A 26,910-nucleotide genomic window follows, 5' to 3' on the forward strand; every position below is an offset into this window, starting at 1 on the left:
TATATATATATATATATATATATATATATATATATATATATATATATGAGTACATAGGTGAATCACATGTGTGCATTGCCCACAGAGGTCAGAAGAGGGCACTGAACCTCTGAAAATGGAGCTACAGATGGTGTGAGTCACTGTGTGCGTGTTGAACCTGAGCTCGGTCCTCTGAAAGAGCAAGTGCTCTTCACTTCTGGGCCATCTCTGCAGCCCTATCCCCCCAGTTTTTATAAGTTATCCACTAACAAGCATGGGGTCCCTATCCTGATGACTGCATCTAACCCTGACTACTTCCCCAATGCCCTGTCTCCCAAACATAGAGGAATTCTTCTCCAGGCAATTAAACCGACGTGTGTGGCAGAGAAGACAGCTATAATCTGAGTGTAGCAGGTACGTGAGCCTTTGACAGTCTACGCAAAGGTTTATATACATACTTAATGAAGAATAGTGACAACAGAAATCTAAGTCCATGAATCCCAACCCTAATTAGCAGATTTGCTAATTCTTTATTGCTAGACAAACTTTGTTCCCTTTAACGCTAGAGAGTCAGTGATCTATAAAAATATGGAGGCGAGCTAACATGCAGGGTTTCCGTGTGAGGTAAGGGCAGACAGGAGCATTCTTTGAGGGCATTCGGGAGATGCAAAGGGAGCTCTCCTGAAGTTGGATGTTGGAATGCACACCTCATGCCGGCACAACTTCTCTGCTCACCCGTTCTGTGCCAGGCCCGAACTTATGTGTCACAGGGTGAGAGAAAAGCCCAGGAGAGGGGGCAATTAGCAAGCGTTACTCCTCCATCCCGGAGCCTGTGGACGTCCCGAGGCTCTTAGATAATTTATCTCTGTAGCCCCTTCCTCTCCCTCGCATAGAAATGTCATTCTAATTTCTGTTGCACCTCTGAGGCCTTACTTGCACACGATAAACTATCCTCAGCATAAAAGGAAAGGCCTAATCTAAGCAAGGTTCTGGAGCACTCTCAGCATTCATTGAGGACAACACTGTATTAATTCCTGAAAAAAAAAATGTAATTCCTTTAATAGTTATCTTAAATTTACTTTTAAATACACATAAAAATGTGAAAAATGCTAATATCCCTAGGGAGCCACGTAATGCTTTGATATATGTGACTATTGTATAATGTTTAAAGATTAAACATAACTAGCTTTCTCAGACAGGCATAATTTTTTTATGATAAAAGTATCCAAAAAAAAGTTTTTTTTTTAAACTTTGTTTTGCCCTTTGCGTCAGGGTCTTATCAGTAACTGTCTGGCCTGGAACTCAGGACAATTTTGATTTGTTTTGTTTTGTTTTGTTTTGTTGTTTTCATCTTCCTCCAAGGGTGGGAGTTGCAGGCTGGTGTGAGCCACACACTTGGCTCAAAATCTTGTCTTCTTGCCCTTTAAATGTGCAGTGCATTGTGGGATATCTGTAGCTATGGCGGCTGTGCAACAATTCACCCAAGATTCCTGTTGCTTCCCTGAACTTAGCGCCTCCATCAGCCTCTTGTTATCTCTTCTCTACATTTTCTAGTCTCCATACATTTAAAAACGGAACTGGCTAATCCAGAAAGATGTTCCTAGTTGGAAGAGCTGCAATTCTTTCTTTAGGAGTTGCTGAGGAGGATGATAGAGCCAGGAATTGAGGCAAAGCTCTGCGCGGGCTTCGTAGACTTTCCCACTTCTGTGTTGGCACCTGGCAAGTTTAGACATATAATTTTATCAATATCCATTCCTGAACTTTGACAGAAGGCTGACCTCAGGTTTCTAGCATTGTGTTAATTATCAATAGCATCTGCTGATAGGAAATAGACTGAGACTTTTTAAAAAGTCAGCTAACTCTGTCAGGCTCCTGTCTGCAAGTTTAGCAGAGCTTCATTAATGTTGTCAGGGTTGGCACTCTCCAATATGGTGGGTCTTTGGTTGGGTCAGGCATTGGTTGGACATCTCTCAGTCTCTATCTGCTCTATGTTTATCTCTGCACATCTTATAGGCAGGGTAAATTTTGTGGGTGGTGTTCCTCTCTCTCTGCTAGGAGACTAGTATAGTAAGTGGGTGTCCTCTTCAGTCTCTATGGCCTCTGCTGCTAGGAGTCTCTGCTTAAGTACCCCTCATGTCCTCCCAGGAGCCTACCCTGACTTAGTTGTCCTCTGAGAGGTGCTACCCAAGAGAGCCTCAAAACAGATGCTGAGACTCACAGCCAAGCATTGGGTGATGTTTAGGGCATCTGTGAAAACATGGGAGGAAAGAGAAAAGGACCTGGAGGTGACAGGATCTTGACAAGAAGACCAACAGAGTGAACTAACCAGGGTCCAGAGAGGTTTGCTGGACCTGAAACATCAACCAAGGACCGTGCATAAACTATACCTAGGCCCAGTACAAAGATGTGGCAGATGAGCAGCTCAGGCTTTATGTGGGTCCTCTACTAAGGGAAGGGGGGACTGCATCAGACAGACTCGCTTGCCAGCTTTTTGATCACATTCTCCTGGCAGGACTGCCTTGCCAGGCCACAGAGGAAGAGGAAATGCTCAGTCCTCATGCACCTTGATGAGCTGGGGTAGATGGGAAAGGGAGCTCCCATTTTCTGAGGAAACAACAACAAAAAACAGACAAAGAAAAAACAAAAATCAGCTAACAAAGGTAAAGAAATACATGAAAAAAAGCAAAAAGATAAACTTGGTAAACATGTTTCAAATCCCTAAAAGAAAAGCTCTTATTTATTCTTCATTTAAATAGGAAGTAAAACCCTAGTTCATGATGCAGTACCTAAAATTCAACTGATATAGGGAGAGAAATGTTTTGGAAAAGGGATGTCGTCCATCAAACTCTGGAAAAGATTCAGTAGTAGTAAAAAAAAAAAAAAAAAAAAAAAAAAAAGTGTTTTTCCAATTCAAGGTGATGTGTGAATACAAAGCAACAGTGAAAACAATGACAGCTCACCCAACGTCTTTACTTCAATGCTTAATTATTACAGAAAATGTACCCACACGGAGGGGAAGACAAATCAGTTTTACATTTAACTTAAGTCACAGAAACAAACTATGTTTTCATTAGTACATTTGAAACATTTGAAGTACATTTGCTTGTCTTCTTCTTTAACTTTTCTATTAACAGTTTTCTTTATTCCTTGATATTTTTCTCAGAAGCTGTGACAAATCCTAAGTATAAAATACCTTCAAATGTGCCAAGCAGGTAAAACTGCTTGGCCTGCTCAAAAATGCCAGACTTTTGTTCCCTTCAAGAGAAAATATGACTTGTATTTGTATTGTGTGATTTATGCATTGTAAGCTTAAAATGAAATACAGCCATTTCCCTTCCATATATTAAAATGTGGTTTCACATTTGGAAGACACAGTTATCTTTGTCACCAAGGAAACTGGCATAGTTACAAAAAGAAAAAAATATTGCTATATTGCCCCCAAGTGGTCTCTTCTGGTGTTGCATAAATAGCCTGAGCTGTCTTATGTAGATCTAATGTCTACGAAGTCACCAACACTTAGGCTGCAATATTTGCCTTTTTCTTTCATTGTGTCACACGTATTTCTTTTTAAGAAGTCGTCTGATAGTCTCTAGTTATTGTGAGAGGACGGATGTATTGTGAAGCACAGACACTGGATGATGCTAATTCATCAGTGCAATTTAAGTTGCCTCCGTCACAAAATTATTTAGGATGATTGCAGAATTTGTCAGACATTGGATGTTGTCTTCTCATTTAATAATGTTTTGTAGCACACAAAGCTTTTGTAAATTACTAGAGAGCCAGTAATGGCTTTTAGACTCAGCAGGGAGACTGCTACTTCTATTCCTTTGTGTTACTTTTTAGTTGTTGTTGTTTCCATTAGAATCATAGATTCTCTGTTAACCTGCATGGTTTTGTCTTATTTGAATGCGCTACTACTGTGGTGCAGAACTAAAAGTATGTCTCTTGTTTCTCTCACTCAAGGCAGTGCTGGGTTATCTCTCGGGATTCGGCGCACACGCTCAGAGGGTCATTCTACACAAAGACACACACATCCTTGCTTTGGTAGCTGTCTCCTAGGGGCAGCAGCTTGTAAGGAAGCTATCTTGGCTGATAAGCCTCACTCCATCCTCCGTGTCATGCAGACGTCCTCTTTCTCTCTCGCTATCCCCAAACCTGTGCAGTCAGTTCTATGAACTCTGTAAAACACGTCCACAAAAACTGGAAAAAGACTGGTACCCTTTACGCATGTACTCAGTGGCAGCATGGTTCCCCTCTTGTTCAGCTTCCTGACACCTGGTCTCTCATCTTCTAGAATCTAGCCAATCCTGGCACTGCAGCCTCTTCTCTGAAAGTCTATCCCAAGTTGTTGCTTTCCTAGAAATCATCACTCCCACAGTTCCCCCTAGAATCTTTTCCAGGTGGATTGGAAAGGTGTGAAAGGTGTGAGAAGTCTTGGGGTTTGATCACCTGCTTCATCGCCAGAAGATTTTTGTATTCAAGTCACGGAGCCAATCATCATCTAAACTCAGAAGTCACAAAAGAAAAACATTATGCTAAAGAAACACATCTCATCTTACTTTACTGTGAAGGCAAAAAGAAATGTGATTTAAAATATGAATAGACCAGTGATGACTCCCTTCAGATGGAATAATAAACAAGTATTTGATTGCAGTCTTACTCAAAGGGAGAGAAAAGTGTACCACTCCTATGAAGGCTGTAAGGCTGCATATGCAGGCTAGAAAAAATTCCTAAAGTGCTCTCTGTAGAGAACTGGGAAGGGGTGTAGAGCAGAATACCACCATGATGACCTTTGTGTCCATAGCTACGTGTTTCAGCCTCACTAGCAGGCTTAACCTGTACACAATTATAATATTTTTCATATGGGTTTGGTGAGGTTTTTTTAAAAATCCTCTCTAAGGTATTTGCTGGGATCTCCAGCAAATATTATGCTACACATTATGCTGGGCTGCAGTGACTTAGAATAAAATCGCTGCTTCTTGTACACATTGATAGATGAAATTTAATAATAATTATGTTTAAATAAATAAGTGTGATTACAGATTATTTTGCTAGAACTAAGAATGAAATAGACAGATGAGGAGTTAATAATAATCACATTATCCAATATATAAGAGGTAAAATGCCATCTAAACTATTGAAACCAAATGTGTTTTGTGATACAGGGGTAAATCATTCCCAGAAAAGTGACAATTTCAAAATCTCAAGGTAGGAAAGAGTTTGCATATTCCCAGGACAGTACAGACACTTAATGGGCACATGGAAGCTGCAAAGAAAAGGGAAGAATCAAGTCACACAGGTATCATAGTCCCAGGCTAGATTGAAGGGCACCACATGGGATAAAGGCGTGTGTATTCTATTACCTCCCTCTTCAGATCTTTTCTTTCTCTCTTGTTGTCCCTTTTCTAGTTTCTTTACCTATGCCAGGCCCCAAACACACAGTGAAATCTAGCATTGGTAGAGAAAATCTAAAGAAAGCATACAGCTTTTGTCTTTTTTAATTTGCCTTATTTTTCTTACTACAATGATTTCTAATTCTGCTCATTTCCCTGAAAGTGTCTTTATGTTTTTATTTTTCTTCACAACTTAAAAAGAAATCTATTGTGTACTAGCGTATTCCTTTTCTGTCCATATGTTGGTCATCGAGGCCGGGTATGTTTCTGAGCTATTGTGAGCAGGGCAGCAGCAGACATGAATGTGCCTGCATCTCTGCAGTGGAATAGGGGCACACTGCTTAGAGGAAAGGAACTGGGGGAGGGTGAGCGTGCAGAATGAGAGGACCAAAGGGAAAGGGGAAACAAACAAACAAACAAACAAACAAAAAACACGACAAAATATGTACAGAAATTGCACAATGAAATTCACTACTTTGTGTGGAGACGTGTGAATGACCAGGTGGGAGGTGGGAGCTGATTGATCACTCAGCTGGCTTTGTCTTACAGACATTCCTGCTCTTCTTGACAGTGGCCTGACTGCTGAATTCTGTGGAGAGCTGGTAGCTGCTTAGCTAGATGACGTAGCCTAGCCTCATTCACACCCAGCTATTTGCTGGGAGTCAGAGGCAGGAGGATGACTTCATTCTATGTCTCCCATCATCCATCGGGATACTCAGTGTATTTTTATGTAGTAGCAATGCCCAACGTCTTAAGAATAGTTAGGGGATAGCCAGGCTCTTTTACAGCAGGTTGAATTCTTACTGCTCCCCTAAATACACCTCCTCAAAGATATGTCCATGTCCCAACTCCTAAAACCCATGAATTTGACATCAGTTAGACAAAGTATCTTGGGAAATGTCCTAAGCTAATGTCCTACTTATTGTTTTATTGCTGTGATGACCAAGGCAGTTTATAAAAGGAGTCCTTTAATTGGGAGCTTGGTTACAGTGTCAGAGTGAACTGAAGGCCATCAGGGATGGGGAGCATGGCAGCATGTAGGCGGGCATGGTGCTGGAGCAGTCGCTGAGAGTTTACATCTGATCCACAGGCAGAAGGTCGGGGGAGGGGAAACTGGCACGGGATTTTGAAACCTCAACATCAGTGGCATACCTCCAACAAGGCCACATCTTCTAATCCTTCCCAAAACAGTTCCACCAACTCCAGCTCGAGACCAGGAATTCAAATATTTGAGCCTATGGGGGCCATCCCCATTAAAACCACCACAGTTAAGACAATCCTAGATTTCACAGATAGCCCAGATCTGATGATAGAGGACCATACAGGACAAAATCTGAAGAAATGACAATTACTGAAGAAAAAGAGACACACAGACACACACATAAAAAATGAACAAGAGATTAGATCTTTGATCTTATAGGAAGTCAACAGTGACCAGAGGCTGGAAGAGGACAGCAATGGACTGTTACCTCCTAGAGACTTAGCAGGAAACATGGCCCTAAGGACACTGTGATTACAGATGTTTAGCAACTGACAGCAAGAAAGTGAATTTTCTTATGCTGTATCACCAGAATATAAGTAATCTGTCACAGAAGTCTTAGGCAGTGAGGAGTTTTGTGTTTTCATATTAGGGCATTATATCATCAGGCTTGACAAGATAAATGCAAATTTGAAATCGTGATTTATTTAAATTAGACAAAAGAGACCACAAGAGAAGAAGAAAAGGGTATTTTGTCTGTTGGCTTCTCTACTAGAAAAGGTTGTTTTTCTAATGGTTGTACACCTTCACCATGTAAGAGAAAAACAGTTTTCTTATCAATATTGGTGGGGAATGAACGCATCTATCTAGTTCTTCAGACGTGCATGAAATATTTGCATTTGATCATGAAGTCAAAAACAACTAAAAAAGAAAAGCAATGTTGACTATTTCCATAACCACCCATGGTAAATTCAACTCACTTATTTTCCAAAACGGTTCAAAGAATGACTAATATGCGCTGGCACCATGGAAAAGGACTCACAAAAGAAATGCTCTCTGCAGTGGCAGAAAAATACATATTTATAAATAACTAATATAGGAGAGAACGCAATAAATGACTCAGAGTTGCTGGCCTAGTAAAGAGCAGTAGCGAATTGCTCAGCATGGGGAAGGTTGGGTAGACTTCAGAATGGGTGATATTTTAGCTCCACTGGAAGAATGAGCAGGAAATGGTTCTTCAGTGATGGGAAGAAAAGCCTAATGAAAAGAAATAGAGCGCCGAGTGACTTGGGGTTGGACTTTTTGCTGCTTCTCAAGTGACATGAGGTAAACAGATTTACCACCACACTCTTCTAATTACGGCAAAGTTCTGGACAATGGCTCAGAAACAGTGGCCTGAAACCTTTCTTCCTTTAAGGTAATTTTCTCCGGTATTTTGTTCTGGCAACAGAAAATTGAGGAAGGAAATGTGGAGGGAGCTCAGAGGGAAAGAGGAAAAATGAAGTGCAAGATTCGAAGACCAGATATCTTAAGGATCAAAACATGAAAAGCTTGAGCCTTGAGGAATGCAGGATTATAAAACAGTTGTTACTTTTTTGTGTAGTTCAGAATGCGTTCACTTAAATCGTTTCATCTGAGACTTTTGACACACCTGGGAGGAGGGGGGGGCGTGTTTACACCTACTCCGAGGGTGAGAAAATGAAGATTCATGATTCAGTGGAGTAAAGCCAGCTAATAAATGTCAGTTAGGATTAGGATTCCGATCTCCGGGGAATAGAATGTCTTAATTACTCCATGGAGACTGGAGGCACTGAGCAACAACTCAGCGCCTGCGGCAGGCATGCCATATTCACGTTTGCTCCTCACCAAGTTGCGTGCTTACCAAGTCAACCTAGGAAAGGTGATTTTAAACATCTCAGTAAAATAGGTGTGGGCGTCACGGCTTGGCTTTCAAATTTTGTGGAAAAAAAGGTCAAGAGTCCTAGAAGAATTCTTTTCTGAGATTTCTTTTTAAATGCTTTATGTTGTTTTTCTAACTACGGTGAAGCCAGAGCATACAGGCAGAGGTTTCTGTAAGTCAGATGGCTTATAATGCCAGTTAGTTCAACCATATGCAAAGAGAAGGCCTTGGCTAGCTGTCATAAGATTGGCAATCAAATATCCACTTAGGCTTTATGGATTTAAAAAAAAAAACATGTTTGTTTAAATTTTTTTAGTTATTGCAACACTGAGGAATATATTTCCCTTTCTTCTATGCTTGACCATGAGACTTGATAAGATCTGAATTAAATCATCCACATTACATATCCAAAAATACACAGAGTTGGTTTCTTTTTTACTTCTTTACATTTTACAGATATATGATGTAGAAATCTTGTGTATGGGTGTGGCGCATGAACGTGTTTGTGTGTGTGTCATAAAGGTGTGTGGCAGCCACAGGTCTTCCTTAATTGATTTTCTAGCTTATTTTTGAGACGTTTTCTCACTTGAGCCTGGTGCTGACTGATTTATTTAGGCTAGTTGGCCAGTGGGCTTCAGGGATCTGCCTGTCTCTGCCCATCTAGTGCTGGGGTCATTGACACAAACCCCCACATCCAGCTTTTAAGTGATCTTCACTTAGCCCTAAATGCTTGCACAGCAAGTACTTTAACATGGAACAATCTCCTTCCCTTGAAATAGGAATATCTGTAATGTATCCTATTTGCAAATTTTTATACAGCCTGTCACAAATAATATATGTTACATATATAAAGTATCAATGTCATCTTAGTATGATAATAAAAGATGAAAAGTTTGCAAATGAGCTGTTGGGTCTTCTCGAGGCTTAGACAAGTGTTATGTTTTAATTTCAGTGGAGAGAGTTGTGACCTTCTTGAACAATGGCATTTATGTAAAGAAAATGAGTAGGTCTATACATCTAGAGCTCAATGATAAAACCTTTATAACTTTAGCTTTTGCTCTTTACTGTTAAATCTTTCTGCTCCTTTATTTCCTGCAGAGAAAGTCTGGAAGGAATAATAAAGAAAACCTGGCAGTTCTCTAAGAAGCTTGAATGTAACCCAATCAAGGTTTTGCGATTCCAAGCAAATAGTTAAATTTTATGCTTTTCATGGCCCTTTGTATTCCTGCACTCTGCTTCTAGCCAGTTTTCTCACATTCTTGTGGGAGAATTCAAGATGTTTAACTGTGAAACTGCTTCAATCCCACAGAATCTGTATTCTGATTTTCAAAGTTTAGTGTGTGCATCAAAAGCTTCAAGTTATTAAGAAGTGTAAATGAATAAAATTATTCATGTCATTGGAAGCATAGACCTTATCCTTGTATTTAAGCTTTTGACTTAATTCCAAAGATTGTGCAAAAAGTATCTTACGTTAGGTTCACCTAATTCAATTTTCCACAGTTTACCTTAAATTAAGTCCATTTTCAATCAACTAAAACAATGAAAAGTTTTATATTCTTAAACTATTTGATTTAATAAGAGATGTTTTCCCTTTGATCCAGGAAAGTTAAGTTGTTAAACAGTTTTCTTTTTATTTCCAAAAGGTGATTAAGGTACATGAAATGCTCAGATAGTTGACATATTTTAGGAATGTGGTTGTAAAGGCATGTGGTTTCAAAGTGTCCATGTCCCATGGCCAGCCTGTGTGTTTCCGGGTCTGCCCACACCAGTGGATGGAGCACAGTGGAGGTGAGGATAGGTGTCAAGTGAGGGTAGAAGTCTTGTCCAGGCTTTGCAGCGCAACACACTATGATGGCTGACGACACTTGCTTCTTTGGCTTCAAGCTCACGACTTGAACTCTGAACTCTACTTTTCTGCTTCTATAGGAAATCATGAAATTTTCAGGTAAATGGTGGGAACTGGAAAAGATCATCCTGAGTGAGTTATCCCAGAAGCAGAAAGACACACAGGGTATATACTCACTCATAAGTGGATATTAGACATATAATATAGGATAAACGTACTAAAATCTGTACACCTAAGGAAGCTAATCAAGGAGGAGGACTCTGGCTAAGATGCTCAATCTCCATTCAGAAAGGCAAAGAGGATGGACACTAGAGGATGGAGAAAACAGGGAACAGGACAGGAGCCTACCACTGAGGGCCTCTGAAAGGCTCTACCCTGCCGGGTATCCAGGCAGATGTTGAGACTCATAGCCAAACTTTGGGCAGAGTACAGGGAATCTTATGAAAGAAGTGGGAGATAGTAAGACTTGGAGAGGACAGGAGCTCCACAAGGACAGCGACAGATACTAAAAGTCTGGGCACAGGGTTTTTTTCTGAAACTAATACTCCAGCCAAGGACCACTCATGGAGATAGCCTGGAACCCCTGAATGGAGGTAGCCTATGGCAGTCCAGTGTCCAAGTGGCCTCCATAGTAATGGGGACAGGAACTGTCTCTGACGTGAACTGATTGGCCTGCTCTTTGATCACCTCTCCCAAGGGGGGAGCAACCTTACCAGGCCACAGAGGAAGACAATGCAGCCACTCCTGATGAGACTTGATAGACTAGGGTCAGAGGGAAGGGGCGGAGGACCTCCCTTTTCAGTGGGGAGGTACAAGGGTAGGGAAGACAGAGGAAGGATTGGGAGAGGGTGGGAGGGAGGTACATGAGGGATACAAAGTGAATAAACTATAATTAATAAAAATAAAAATTTTTTATAATTTTTATTATAATTATAAAAAAGCTGGGATACAACTGGTACATCAGATTTTATGTGTATACCTTGTAAAAGCTTGATCTTGCTGAGAAGGGATTTCTAAGTCAAGTTCATATTACTGGCATAGGAATTTTCCTAATCTTCATGAGAAAAAAAAATCTAGCATTTACCTAGCCTTAATATCTTGATGGTGATTTTTCTATAGTGAAAAATATTCACATATAACCCCCACCTCTATATTATGTTCTGCTCTTATTGCTTCGCCAAAATTTTTGACAAAAGCAACTTCAGGAAGAAAAGGCTTATCTGAGCTCACAGGTCCAGGGGATGAAGGCCATCAGGGCAGATGAAGTCTGCTGGCAAGAATAGGAGGCAGCAGTCAGACTGTATGTAACCAGTCAGTGCAGAGCAGTGACGGTCGGTGCTCAGCCTACCTTCTTGGTTTTGCCTGGCATGACAGTTAAAGTGCATCTTCTCACCTCTCCCAACCTGACACAGAAAACTCACACATGCCAAGCGGTGTGACTATGGTTAGTCTAGAGCAGTGATTCCCAATCTTCCTAATGCTGTGGCGTTCACGTTCTGTTGATCCCGACCATAAGATTATTTTCATTGAAACTTCATAACTGTAATTTTGCTATTCTTATAAGCTGATGTAAATATTTTTGTAGATAGAGATTTGTCAAAGGGGGGGGGGATGTGACTTACAAATTGAGAACCTCTGTTCTAGACTCTGTCGAGTTGAGCTTAATATGAACTTTTACTACCACCCATAAAAGAAAATTTAAATCAGTACCTGTTAGAGAAACTGGAGGATGTTAATAATTGTACAACAGAGCTGGTTTCACAGATAATAACTGGATAACAGATAATAATTGGTTTCTTGACAGCAGAAACTACTTTCAATTATTTGTTTTTAACGAAGTCTCATATCATGATAAATCACTATGTAATTCTTTTTTTTTTTTTCTCTTTTCTTTTTTGTAAGCAAGGTCTCACTGTGTAGCTCTAGCTGGCCTGAAACACACTGACCATGGTGGCCCCTGCTTCCCAAAGGCAGAAACTAGAGACATACTATGTCCAGCACGTATTCTTTGTAATATACTTTGTGGGGAATTCAAAACATTATCATGCTGCTTAAGTGACTTCTTCTTCATCTCTCTCTGTATTTGTGTGATCAAGTTTCATCATATCTCTGTTAAAATATTATTAATGCTGATACTGGGGTTACACTGTTTTAATAAAAAGAAATGTGCTTTAGATGAAAACAAGTTAATCTGATAAAAAAAAATACACCTGAAAGGAGTATTTCCAATATGATTTTACCTTTCAGAAGAAAAAAAAAAAACTCATTTATGATATATTATATACTTCTGTTGTACTGAGCAATTGTGTATGAACTCTTTGGAAAATGTGTTTGGGATTTTTGCTTTCATTTTTACTTTTATGGTTTAGAGATATAGTATCACTGAAATTTCAGTGTATAGTCAGATTTTTCAACTGAGACTTATAGGACAATAAAAATATTTTATATGTGAAATATATCACTGAAATATTATGACATATTTTAATTATTTTAGATATGTTTTAAGGATTCTGAAAAATCAAACTGGTTGGATGAAAGTCAGAGATCTCCTCCAGGCCTCAAAAAGCCAGACTAATCATATTCACCAGGAACAATAAACTTAAATTCCAGAAGCATTTAAAATATGTCAAATGCATCTTCATTCACGCTTTAATTTAGACAAAGAGGCAGGAAACTTTGGTTCTGCATATTTAACTGAATATCCCTAAGCCTACCAGTGAGTCAGCTGGGTGTGACCCTTAAGTGACTTTTTGTTTTGTTTTCCTATTGCGCGTTGACACACACCTGAAAACCTCATGCTTTAAACCTCCTGTTACCTCATTTGTTTTCTCTTCTGGATCGCTCTTTCCAATACTCAAGCTTTCTGTGTTCTCTTCACACCCTTATCAAATAACAACAGAGCCCAGAGTAAGCTCTCTGTAAAGTCTGTGAGGACCTGACATGGAGACAGCCAGTTTGGGGGCATTTGTACTGTTTGCAGGAACTAGCCACTGGAGCAAGGGAAGAACCATGTTTTGTTTGGTTTCGTTTCATCTTGAAAAGTCCTGAGCATTAAAGCCATGCAGCATTTATTTTGGACCTTGGTGACACAAATTAGTGAGTGTTCAAGCCTCACTGTTGTCAAGAGAGAGCCAAGAAATTGAATATCTTTTGAACTGTGTTAATTTGCACAATTACATAATATATGCTATATCAACCATTTCATGTGTCCAGCCTACTAAGGTCAACAGCATGTACACTCCTGCACAATCTCCAGAGCTTCGAGCACCACTGAAAGTCTATGCTACACTCACCCCTCATCCTCTGCTAAGTACCTTTCTGTTCCTGCACATTTGACTTCTCTACATTCCCCATGCCTAGAGGATCTGCGGTTTTTGCAATTGAAGTCTTTCTTTAATAATGTTGTCCAGATTCATCAGCATTGTAGCTTGTTACAGAATTTCTTTCCCACTTAAGGCTGGATAATATTTGTGTCTCCATAGAACACATATGCATATCCTTTCATTTGTCAAAGTCTGCTTTGTTGCTTCCACCTTTGAACTGCTGAAACTATTAGCACCATAAGAGTGTGCAAATATTTCCCTGTGATCTGGCCTTCAGGTCTTCCAACATACTCTCTGGAATTGCTGGCCAAATAATAAATCTGTTAATTTTGCTTTTGAAAAATCACCTCTTTACATTTCACTTAGATTTTGAAGAGCATAGTTCCTTCATTTTCCTGATATCTATTACTATATGTGTTTTTGAAGATAATTATCACATAATAATTATCCTAACAGTTGTGAGGGCTTGCCTTGCTGCACTTTTAATGCATATTTTCCCAGTAACTGGCAGTATTGCCTATATTTCCATATATTTAATGCAAATACTAATACTTAAATTTCTAGTACTCTCCAAAGACTCCAAAGGCAAAATATTTCTCTAGCATTCACAGTAACACAAAAAGAAATCATGGGGGACCTTGTTTAAGAAGGTACAATGCTATGGCACACAAGGCCAGGTCAAAATATATTAGCATCTGATAAAGTTACCAAGTTAGTCAAGGATACTACTTTAAGAGAAAAACTAATATTGGCTAATCTTCCATCGTTTTCTCTAGCTCTAAGATTAAACGTTCTTATCTCAAAAATTCCCTCAAACAGCTGTAAGATTCTATTTTCAAAGGTTTTATTAAAAGTCACTAGGAAAAAAAAATGTGTATCCTTTCACACTAGTAAGATTCTATTGTGTAGCTCATGTTTCTGTGGTACCAGAGTGATTAATCCCAACATTTTATGCTCTGCCCATGAGCCTAATACATTGATTGTATTATGTACAATACAATACAATATTATGTACAATGTAACTATATTATCTAAAGCTGTAGTAAACAATTTTTCAATAAAGGTTTCTGTGGCTTCTATAAGGTCATATTTAGAATTCTTTATTCAACAACCCTACAAAAAATTGGCATGTCAAAGGTAAATGTTGTAATTCCCAGCTTAAAATATTGAGAACCATATTGAAAATTGATTGAGAATCAATCAATCAATTGAGAAAAATTTGTTCAGGCTCTCATGAGAGACTAGAATACTAAAGTAGTGATGAAGTGGTATGCAAATCAGGTGAAAAATTAGGACAGCTTTGAAAGTATTTAGGATATCAGGTTCATAAGTTAAAGCTTTCCTCCAAATATTATGGTTCCTTCTCAGTTTCCCCTGTCCTTCCATTTTCAATTCGTGATTTTGGTTCATTTATTTGCATCGCAGTTGCTTAAATGACTTTATGCTCTAAATACTAGCACATTTCACTGATTATTTTTTGATTTGTTTTATAAGTATAGATGAACGATGGTGTTTTAGCTGACCGTCCTTGCAACCGTGATCTCACAAGGTCATTTTCTATCCATTTACTAAGCACTAAATTTAGGTTTTATTGTTGCACTGACAGGAAAATGAGTAGTCTGTAAAAGAGTGTAATGCCATGAAAAAGCTTTAAGCATCCTGTTGTTGTTGCTTGTTTGGCTCTTGCCTTGGGTCTTTATAGAGATGAGGTCTCACTGTGTAACCTAAATTGGCTGTAAACCGCCGAATGCAGGCAGTCCTCAACATGATCTGTGTATTTCTGCCTCACGAGTGCTGTAGGATCAAAGGTGTGCACCATCTCACCTAGTCTTAAAACTGTTGAGGTTTTGCCGGAGGCCCTGATTTCCTTGGGAAGTTATGCTGTCTTATTTATTTAACTTAAAGATGTTGACTGGGGACAGGATGGAGCAGTGTTCCCATGAACTTATGCAGCATGCACATGCACCTCCCTCCCCAAGGCATCAGCCATCCTTCTACAAGGACAGAAGAGTGAAAGACTGCTGAATATTTAGGTTGTGGGTTGTGTCTTCATGCTTCAGATGAGGAGCAAGGTGATGATGCTCCTTCCAGGATTTGTGGGCGAGAGCTGGACTCTCCTGAGTGAAATGTTTTTTGCATACCGTTATCTTTGGGTTTGATGAACAGCACAGTTGATACATCCTGATGCAGTCATCAAGCACACTCTGTCTTGTGTATCTGAGTACACTGAGATGCACAGAGCCCAGAAAATTTGGCCAAGGACATAAAATCAGAATAGCCGTTTTCAGTATGAAGAGAAACAAGAATTAGGCTCTCATTTAGTCTGAGTGATTCGGTTATAGGGAATGATAAATGTGTTATAAAGATAAGTGCGGCACAAATCCAGTGCTATGTGCTGCCAAGTTACAGAACATAGGCTTCCTACAGGGTAGAAATCTCACTGAAAATGGGAATGAGTTAATTGAATAGACTCTGTGTTCAATGCTTACTATTCTAGTTATTAATTAAGAAATAACCATTTGCACATTAAGGGAATAAATACAACCCTAAATACTAATTCACTGTTCTCCTCCATGGAGGGTATAATTTGACCCCCAGTCCTATGCACCATATATGCTAGGCAGAACTTTTCAACATTGTTAACATTAACCTTAAGCTCCATGACATTCGGGTGAAATTCACATGGAAATGACGCACAAATGTCACTAGCAACCTTTCCTATACACTATGGTGAACTGAGTAAGATTTATGTTGCTTTTATTTAGAAACACACAATGTTATTCTATTTTCACTCAAGGGTGTTAACATTTTTACTGTTAGCATTAATTTGTTTTCTTTTAATTATACAATTACTATGTTCATTTTCCTTGGTCAAATGGAAAAATACCTCAACTGCCAGATGTTGATGTTCTGAGGGTCTTAATGTCTGGTCTCATTAGGTTTCTGGTTTTGGCTTGTAAAAGTTTATGGACTCAGTATTTGTTTATGTTGGGGAATTTCACTGGCACATTTTAAAGATATGGTTACCATTTTCTGTAGATGATTTCTGCCAATGTTTGTCCTTCATTATCATCACGATGGAAGTTGTCAGTGTGTGATCCTCTGCAGTTCTGATAGGTTTAGCCTATTCTAAAAGCATTAATCAAATACCTGCTGCATGTTTTCTCAAAAAATATTTTTTGTTCTTTATCTTTGAAAGCTCATGTTTATCTAGAGAAAGTCTGTGAATCAAGAAAATTTGGTTTATATTTTTAAAAAACATTGACTTGAAATTGAATGCTAAGCATCTTCAAAGGGTAGTTTTGTCTTGTGATTTTTAACATCTAAGTAAATATGAAGAGCTGTTTGTGAGTCTAACAGTATTGTCTAAAAGAGGACACAGACTTGAACTTCTCTTACTTAATACCATCCCATCTTCTCCATCACAGGAAATCTTTTTTTAAAAATTTTATTTTATTTTATTAATTACACTTTATTCACTTTGTATCCCTCCATAAGCCCCTCCGTCCTCCCCTCTCAGTCCCACCCTCCCCTTTCTTCACACATGCCCCTCCCCAAGTCCACTGATAAGGGAGGTCCTCCTCTCCTTCCTACTGATCTTAGTCTATCAGATCTCATCAGGAGTGGCTGCATTGTCATCTTCTGTGGCCTGGTAAGGCTGCTCCCCCCTCAGGAGGAGGTGATCAAAGAGCAGGCCAATCAGATTATGTCAGAGGCAGTCCCTCTTCCCATTACTATGGAACCCACTTGGACACTAAACTGCCATGGGCTATATCTGTGCAGGGGTTCTAGGTTATCTCCATGCATAGTCCTTGGAGTATGAGTTTCTGGGAAGTTTCCTGTGTTCAAATTTTCTGGTTCTGTTGCTCTCCTTGTGAAGTTCCTGTCCTCTACAGATCTTACTATTTCCCACTTCTTACATAAGATTCCATGCACTCTGCCCAACAGTTGGCCATAAGTCTCAGTGTCTGCTTTGATAGTCTGCAGGGCAGAGCCTTTCAGAGGCCCTCTATGGCAGTTTCCTAGCTGGTTTCCTGTTTTCTTCTTCTTCTGATGTCCATCCTCTTTGCCTTTCAAGATAGGGATTGAACATTTTAGTCAGGGTCTTCTCTCTTAATTAGTTTCTTTAGATGTATAGATTTTAGTAGGTTTATCCTATGTTATATGTCTATATGAGTGAGTATATATCATGTGTGTCTTTCTGCTTCTGGGACAATTCACTCAAGATGATCCTTTCCAAGTCCCAACATTTACCTGCAAACTTCATGAATTCCTTGTTTTTCATTGCAGAGAAATACTCCATTGTGTAGATGTACCACAATTTCTGCATCCATTCTTCAGTTGAGGGGCATCTGGACTGTTTCTAGCTTCTGGCTATTACAAATAAAGTTGCTACAAACATGTTTGAGCAAATGTCCTTATTGTGTACTTGAGCCTCTTTTGGATATATGCCTAGGAGTGGTATGGCTGGATCTTGAGGAAGCACTATTCCTAGTTGTCTGAGAAAACACCAGATTGATTTCCAGAGTGGTTGTACAAGTTTACATTCCCACAAGCAGTGGAGGAGGGTTCCCCTTTCTCCACAACCTCTCCAGCATGTGTTGTAACTTGATTTTTTCATCTTGGCCTTTCTAATGGGCGTAAGGTGAAATTTCAGGGTCATTTTGATTTGCATTCCCTAATGGCTAATGACGTTGAGCATTTCTTTAACTGTTTCTCTGCCATTCGATATTCTTCTAAAGAGAGTTCTCTGTTTAGCTCTGTTCCCCATTTTTTAATTGGATTACTTGGTTTGTTGCTTTTCATTTTCTTTAGTTCTTTATATATACTAGATATTAACCCTCTGTCAGATAAAGGGTTGGTGAAGATTCTTTCCCAATCTGTAGGCAGTCGTTTTGTTTTGATGATGGTATCCTTTGCTTTACAGAAGCTTTTCAGTTTCATGAGGTCCCATTTATTGATTGTTGATCTTAGAGCCTGTGCTGTTGGTGTTCTGTTCAGGAAGTTGTCTCCTGTACCAATGAGTTCTAGGGTCTTCCCCACGTTTTCTTCTAACCGATTTAATGTGTCTGGTTTTATGTTGAGGTCTTTGATCCACTTGGACTTTAGTTTTGTGCAGGGTGATAAATACAGATCTACTTGCATTTTTCTACATGTAGACATCCAGTTAGATCAGCACCATTTGTTGAAGATGCTATCTTTTTTCCATTGTATGGTTTTGGCATTCTTGTCAAAGATCAGGTGTCCATAAGTGTGTGGGTTTATTTCTGGGTCTTCTGTTCGGTTCCATTGATCCACCATTCTGTTTCTATGCCAGTACCATGAAGTTTTTATTACTGTTGCTCTAGAGTACAGCTTAAGATCAGGTATGGAGATACCTCCAGAAGATCTTTTATTGTAGAGGATTGTTTTAGCAATTCTGGGTTTCTTGTTATTCCATATGAAGTTGAAAATTTTTCTTTCCAGGTCTGTAAAGAATTGAGTTGGTATTTTGATGGGAATTGCATTGAATCTGTAGATTGCTTTTGGTAAGATGGCCATTTTTACTATGTTAATCCTGCCAAGCCATGAGCATAGGAGATCTTTCCATCTTCTGATATCTTCTTCTAATTCTTTCTTCAGAGACTTGAAATTTTTTTCATACAAGTCTTTGACTTGCTTGGTTAGGGTTACACCAAGATACTTTATGTCATTTGTGGCTATTATGAAGGGTGTTGTTTCTCTAATTTCTTTCTCCACCCTTTTGTCTTTTGTATACAGGAGGGCTACTGATTTTTTTGAGTTAATTTTGTATCCGGCCACTTCGCTGAAGGTGTTTATGAGCTGTAGGAGTTCCCTGGTGGAGTTTTTGGGGTCATTCACATATACTATCATATCATCTGCAAATAGTGATAATTTGACTTCTTCCTTTCCAATTTGTATCTCCTTGTCCTCCTTCAATAGTCTTATTGCTCTAGCAAGGACTTTTGCTGATGGCAAAAGACTGACAAGTCTAGCAAGGACTTCCAGAACTATGTTGAAGAGATAGGGAGAGAGTGGGCAGCCTTGTCTTGTCCCTGATTTCGGTGGGAATGCTTTAAGTTTCTCTCCGTTCAGTTTGATGTTGGCTATAGGCTTGCTGTAATCGCCTTTACTATGTTTAGATATGTGCCCTGTATCCCTGATCTCTCCAATATTTTAAACATGAATGGATGTTGGATTTTGTCAAATGTTTTTTCAGCATCTAGGGAGATTATCATGCGTTTTTTTTTTTCTTTCAGTTTGTTAATATGGTGGATCACATTGATGGATTTTCGTATATTGAACCACCCCTGCATACCTGGGATGAAGCCTACTTGGTCACAGTGGATGATATCTTTGAAGTGTTCTTGTATTTGGTTTGCAAGTATTTTGTTGAGTATTTTTGCATCAATGTTCATAAGGGAGATTGGCCTGAAATTTTCTTTCTTTATTGGGTCTTTGTGAGGTTTAGGTACCAAGGTGATTGTGGCTTCATAGAATGAGTTTGGTAATGTTCCTTCTGTTACTATTTTTGTGGAATAGTTTGAAGAGAACTGGAGTTAGCTCTTCTTTGAAGGTCTGGTAGAATTCTGCACTGAAACCATCTGGTCCTGGGCTTTTTTTTTTGGATGGGAGACTTTCGATGACTGCTTCTATTTCCTTGGGGGATATAGGACTATTTAATTGATTTACCTGGTCCTGATTCAGCTTTAGTAAGTCGAATCAATCAAGGAAATTATCCATTTAATTTAGATTTTCAAATTTTGTGGCATATAGACTTTTGAAGTAAGTCCTAATGATTGTTTGGATTTCCTCAGTGTCTGTCGTTATGTCCCCCTTTTCATTTCTGATTGTGTTGATTTGAGTGGTGTCTCTCTGCCTTTTAGTTAGCTTGGCTAAGGGTTTGTCGATCTTGTTGATTTTCTCAAAGAACCAGCTCTTGGTTTCATTGATTCTTTGAATTGTTTTATTTGTTTCTAATTGATTGATTTCAGCACTGAGTTTGATTATTTCCAGCCGTCTACTCCTTTTTGGTGTGTCTGCTTCTTCTTTTTCTAGGGTTTTTAAATGAGCCATTAAGTTGTTTGAATGAGCTGTCTCAAATTTCTTCTTGAAGGCACTTAGTGCTATGAACTTTCCTCTTAGCACTGCTTTCATTTTGTCCCACAAGTTTGGGTATGTTGTGTCTTCATTTTCATTGAGTTCTAGGAAGATTTTAATTTCTTTCTTTATTTCTTCCCTGACACAGCTGTCATTTAGTAGCAAGTTGTTCAGGTTCCATGTGTGTGTAGGCTTTTTGATATTTCTGTAGTTGTTGAGGTCCAGTTTTATTCCATGGTGATCAGACAGGATACAAGGGATGATTTCAATCTTCTTGTATCTGTTGAGGCTCGCTTTGTGACCAACTATGTGGTCTATTTTGGAGAAGGTTCTATGAGGTGCTGAGAAGAAGGTAAATTCTTTTGTGTTTGGGTGTAAAGTTCTGTAAATGTCTGTTAGGTCCATTTGATTCATGACCGCTGTTAGAGATATTGTTTCTTTGTTTAATTTCTGTTTTGTTGACCTGTCCTTTGTTGAGAGTGGGGTGTTGAAGTCTTCCACTATTAATATGTGGTTTAAGTTTTATCAATGTTTCTTTTACAAATGTAGGTGCCCTTGTATTTGGGGCATAGATGTTCAGGACTGTGATGTCTTCTTGGTAGAATTTTCCCTTGATGAGTATGAAGTGACCTTCCCCATCTCTTTTTATTAATTTTGGTTGAAACTCTATTTTATTAGATATTAGAATGCTACTTCTGCTTGTTTTTTGGGTCCATTTGCTTGGAAAGCAGTCTTCCAACTCTTTACCCTTAGGTAATGTCTATCTTTGTGACTTATGTGTGTTTCTTGTATGCAACAGATTGCTAGGCTTTGTTTACGCATCCATTCTGTTAGTCTGTGTCTTTTTTTATTGGAGAATTGAGTCCATTGATGTTGAGAGAGATTAATCACCAGTGGCTGTTAGATCCTTTGATTTTGATGTTGGCTGTGGTCATAAGGTTGTGTGCTTGGTTGCTTTTTGTTTTACTGTAGTGGGGTTAATTATTTCCTGTGTTTTCTTGAAAGTAGCTAGTTTTCTTGGGTTGTATTTTTCCTTCTAGTGTCTTCTGTAATGCTGGATTTGTGTGTAGGTACTGTTGAAATTTGTTTTTATCATTGAATATCTTGTTTTCTCCATCTTGAAGACTGAGAGTTTTGCTGGGTATAGTAGCCTGGGCTGACATCTGTGTTCTCTTAGGGTCTGCATGATATCCGTACAGGCCCTTCTGGCTTTCATAGTCTCTGTTGAAAAATCAGGTGTGATTCTAATGGGTTTGCCATTATATGTTACTTGGCCTTTTTCCCTTACAGCTTTTAGTATTTTTTCTTTGTTCTGTATACTTACTGTTTTGATTATTACATGGTGGGAAGATTTTCTTTTCTGGTCTACTTTATTGGCTGTTCTGTAGGCCTCTTGTATTTTTATTGGCCTCTCCTTTAAGTTGGGAAAATTTTCTTCAATGATTTTGTTGAAAATATTTTTTGGGCCTTGGAGGAGGGAATCTTCTTTTTCCTCTCTTCCTATTATTCTTAGGTTTTGTCTTTCTATGCTGTATTGAAATTATTGGATGGTCTGTGTCAGTAATTTTTTAGATTTAACATTTTCTTTGACAGATACATCTATTTCTTCCATTGTATCTTCCACACCCGAGATTCTTTCTTCCATCTCTTGTAGTCTATTGGTTATGCTAATCTCTGTAGTTCCTGTTTTCATCCCTAAGTTCTTTCTCTCCACAATTTCCTCCATTTGTGTTTTCTTTAATTTTTCCAATTCTATCTTCAGATCTTGAGCTGTTTTATTGATTTCCTTCACTTGTCTGACTGTATTTTCTTGTTTTTCCTTCAATTCCTTCAGTTTGTTTGAACAATCCTATGTTTCTTTTATTTCTTTCAGTGATTTAAGCATTTCCTCTCTAAATGCCACAAACTGTTTGGCTGCAGCTTCCTCTATTTCTTTACGGATGGCCATAATCTGTTTGAGTTCATCTTCCTTTAGGTCTTTTCACATTTTATTTGTTTCCTCTGTTATCCTCTTCAAGAGCATAGATGTTAGGTCATCTTCTTGAATTTCAATTATCCTGGGGTGTCCAGGGCTACTTGCCCCTGGATAACTGGGTTCTGGAGATGCCAAATTGCCCTGTCTTTTGTTGGTTGAGCTTTTTTGCTGGCCTCTACCCATTGGGCTAGCTTAGGTGTTTGGAGTTTATTTCTGGTGGTTCCTGGGATCCTGTGGTGGAGAGAATCCCCTTGGCAGGAAGATGATTTTTCCTGAAGGAAGCCTTCTCAGCTTTTTGGGTACAGTCACTGGATGGCCAGTGTTTTACAGGAGTTGCCACTGCTCACCTCAGGCATAGAGACCTGAATGGTAACTGTGGTCCTTGTTAGTCGAGAGGGCTCTCCACTCACTCGGAGAAGTCCTGAAGCCCTGCTTCTGGGTTTCTTGCTGTAAATTTAGTGATCTGTTGCTGTAAACTTTGTGTCCTGTGGTTTGGTCAGTTTTGTTAGGGGTATCTGGTTGCCCCTTGGAGCAGTATCTGGGGGTTGATCTCGGGGATCCTGGGCTTTCGTAGGTCTGAGGTTGGGGTTCTTCCCCCTGTACCCAAGTGGTAATCTGTGGTGGGTGAGTACTGCTCTCCTGGTAACAGCAGGCTATATGGTGCACCGCAGGTCCCTGGGTTGGGCAGGTCTGCGGGCCCTTTTCCAGGGATATACTGGGTGGCCTAAGTCAGTTCCCTCTGCTTCGTTCCCTGTGAGGATTCCTCCCAACAGTGACTCCCTGTCTCTGGTGTCCTGGGGCGCATAGCTCTGTCTGTGCCAAAGAGCTGGGCACACAGCAACTGTCTGTGCTCTCAGCTGGAGCCCAGTTCAGTGATGGCGGCTCATACCCGCCAGTCTGCAAGACTTTTTCCAGGGAAAGACTGGGTGACCCAAGTCAGTACTGTTTCCTTCCTTCCCTACACCCCTTAGTCATCAGGGAAATGCAAATCAAAATGACTGAGATTTCACCTTACACCCATCAGAATGGCTAAGATAAAAAACTCAAGAGATAATACATGCTAGAGAGGATATGGAGAAAGATGAACCCTCCTCCATTTCTGGTAGAAATGTAAACTTGTACAACCACTTTGGAAATCAGTCTGGTTCTTTTTCAAACAATTAGGAATAGTGCTTCCTCAAGATCCAGCTATACCACTCCTACGCATACATCCAAAACATGCTCAGCCACATGTGTTCAGCCATGTTCATAGCAGCTTTATTCATAATAGACAGAACCTAGAAACAACCCAGATGTCCCTCAATGGAGAGATGGATGCTGAAATTGTGGTACTTTTAGACAATGGAATACTACTCAGCAATTAAAAACAAGGAAATCATGAAATTTGCAGGTAAATGGTGGGATCTAAAAAAGATCATCCTGAGTGAGGTATCCCAGAAGAAGAAAGACACACGTGGTATATACTCACTTATAACTGGATACTAGACATATAATATAGAATAAACCTACAAAAATCTGTACACCTAAAGAAGATAAACAAGAAGGAGGACCCTGGGTAAGATAATCAATCCTCACTCAGAAAGACAAATGGGATGGACATTGGAAGAAGGAGAAAACAGGAAACAGGACAGGAGCCTATTAGAGTGCCTCTGAAAAATTCTACCCAGCAGTGTATCAAAGCAGATGATGAGACTCATGACCAAACTTTGGGTAGAGTGCAGGGAATCTTATGAAAGAAGGGGGAACTAGAAAGACCTGGAGAGGACAGGAGCTCCACAAGGAGAGCAAAAGAACCAAAATATCTGGGCACAGGGGTCTTTTCTGAGACTAATACTCCAACCAAGGACCATTCATGGATATTGCCTAGAACCCCTGCCCATATGTAGCCCACGGCAGCTCAGTATTCAAGTGAGTTCCCTAGTAAAGGGAACAGGGACTGTCTCTGACATGAACTCAGTGTCTGGCTTTTTGACCACCTCCCCCTGATGGGGGAGCAGCCTTGCCAGGCCACAGAGGAGGACAATGCCGCCAGTCCTGATGAGACCTGATAAGCTAGGGTGAGATGGAAAGAAAGGAGGACCTCCCCTATCAGTGGACTTGGAGAGGGGCATAGGAGAAAATGAGGGAATCAGAGTAGGATTGGGAGGGAATGAGAGAGGGGGCTACAGATGGGATACAAAGTGAATAAAGTGTAATTAATATAAAAATAAAGTAAAAATGTTTAACTCTTACAGTCTTAAATTTTCCTCTTTAAAATGTTTTTTTTTGACAGACATAGCCTAAAGGATCACTTCATATTTTTTACCTTGAAAACAAAAGGCAGATGAAAATTTATTTTGCCATGTCAATATTTTGTTTTCTTCCAGCTGCAGATGTTTTTTGAGACATTCCTAAGGACCAGTTCACCTCTGCTGGCACTGGACAACATGAAGGAAGCAATTAGCAAGCTCCTCTTGGTGGCGGAGGTGTTCAGTGAAGAGGCTTCTACTCTGGGACCAAAGACTCTCCATAGGTGGGAGAGAGACAACAGGGACAGATGGCTGGGGGTGGGGGTGGGGAATCATAAAAGTCAATAGTGAAAAAAACTTATTTAAAGTAAATAGTACTTGGAAAACTGTATGTCAATGCGTCATAACATGATCTTCCAAACATGTCTGGCCTAATTGATAGATTTTAAAACTTTAGAGTGTGTTACATGTCATTTGTTTGCATCCAAATAATACGGCAAGAAATAGACGACAGAGCTTATCACTGTCATCCTCATCATTATTACCTTCCAAGCAACCTTACTTTGCAGACTAGACTAACCTGGAACTTATGACCCTCTTGCCTCCTCCTAAGTGCTGGGTCCACAAGTCTGTGCTTGGGTCCTAACATTAATTTGAAATTGTAGCCACATTTCTAGTATTTTCATCAAATATACTAAATATTGGCTAGCTATACCTTTATCTATACATAATACATTTTGTTCTCAAATGTCCTAATTTCAAAATGCTGAGAAACAAAAGCTTTTGCTAACAAGATTCACTCACCTATACCCTCATACCTCAGCTTCTTTAGACTTAGCTTACTGTCTTTATTCTAAGGAAGTGTTGTCTAGTTTTCCAAAAATGGAGAGGTGCTCAATATATATTGCTCATTCTCACACTTCTGCATGCCTTTGTGTGGAGCATGGAGGACTTGGAGACTTCTCCTCATATTACGGTTCTCACGGAATAACATCATTGGTTATTGTAGTGTCTCATGGAGCATGGAGGCATATTTGCATATTCTTTAATGAACAAAAGATATTCAAATCCTGCACAGTTCATTTCCCGTACTTTTCTATTATCCACACCACTCACCTTTTAACTTGTTGAAATTTAACTATATCAGTTATTAACAATGAAATAGCAGATAGTAGAGTAAGCGTAGCAAGGGAGTATGCTATCCTGTTACCCTGTGTTTTTCCTTCCAGATGTAGACAGTGTTTTCAGCTTTTAACGTTTGATGTTGGCTATGGAGAGCTGGGGTATCCTGTGGTGCTCCAGGTGAGTGTTCAGGATGAAGTGTGTGTGTCGGGAGAGTGTGTTCTCATTCACAGCTGATTAACGACAACTTGCGTTACAGTCATCACAGGCTCATGACTCCTGTGATGACTCCTAACAAGCAGGGAGAGTCTGTTGTAATCACCACTGGGGACCCGCTAGGACAAACACGAAGTTGTCTAGAGTTCCTCCGAATTTATGAGCCAAAAATGTAGTAAGTCACGTACGTGTTCATGGAGGAAAGCAAGACATATCAACAACAGCAAACCCACGATGACCCAGAATGCTTGCATGGTGTCATGACAAGGTGGCTCTGTCATTGGTCTACACCTTCATTAAAAAGCCTTGGGGAGTAAAGAGACGTCTCAGTGGCAGAATTCTTGCTCGGACCGCACTAGGTCCTAGGTTTGATCCCCAGCAATACAAATACATTACTTTTAATTTAAGGCATCAATAGTCCTGTAAATTTTTAAAATATTTTTCTGGTTCATATATGTTCGTATGTACGTATGTATATAGGTGTACATACATATATATGTATGTATGTATGTATTTTGTTTGTTTGTTTTGAGTTAAAACTCATTTAGATCACTTTCCTCAGAATATTTTGTCTTCTAAAACAGGCTTCAATGGTTAAAAAAACGATTAAAAAATTGATTTAGTTGATTTATTTAAAAGCTGTCTATGGGGCCACAAAGTGGGAAGGAAAGGGGAGCAAAGTAATATAAGAGGCAGCCAGAGTCCAACTCCACCAGTATTTATTTTTTCCAAACCATAATATAGAGAATACAGTCACAGAGATTTCACAGCTTTAAGATTTATCTGTAAAATTTTAGATCTTTATGGATCTTTTAATGGCCACCCACTTTTTCGATTCATATGTAATA

At 39.4% G+C, this 26,910-nt stretch overlaps 1 protein-coding gene across 1 annotated transcript in view; it reads left to right on the forward strand.

The window, feature by feature from the left end:
- Cped1 (cadherin like and PC-esterase domain containing 1) overlaps positions 1 to 26,910 on the forward strand; it is a 269,206-nt gene that overhangs the window by 118,795 nt on the left and 123,501 nt on the right. Inside the window, exons 7-8 of the mRNA XM_055608217.1 lie at positions 24,863 to 25,008; positions 25,954 to 26,026. Of these exons, the coding sequence (XP_055464192.1) occupies positions 24,863 to 25,008; positions 25,954 to 26,026 (219 nt within the window). The remainder of the gene's footprint in view (positions 1 to 24,862; positions 25,009 to 25,953; positions 26,027 to 26,910) is intronic.

Source organism: Psammomys obesus, unplaced genomic scaffold (assembly GCF_907164565.1).
Source record: "Psammomys obesus unplaced genomic scaffold, mPsaObe1.curated_primary_1811, whole genome shotgun sequence".
Lineage (NCBI taxonomy): Eukaryota > Metazoa > Chordata > Mammalia > Rodentia > Muridae > Psammomys > Psammomys obesus.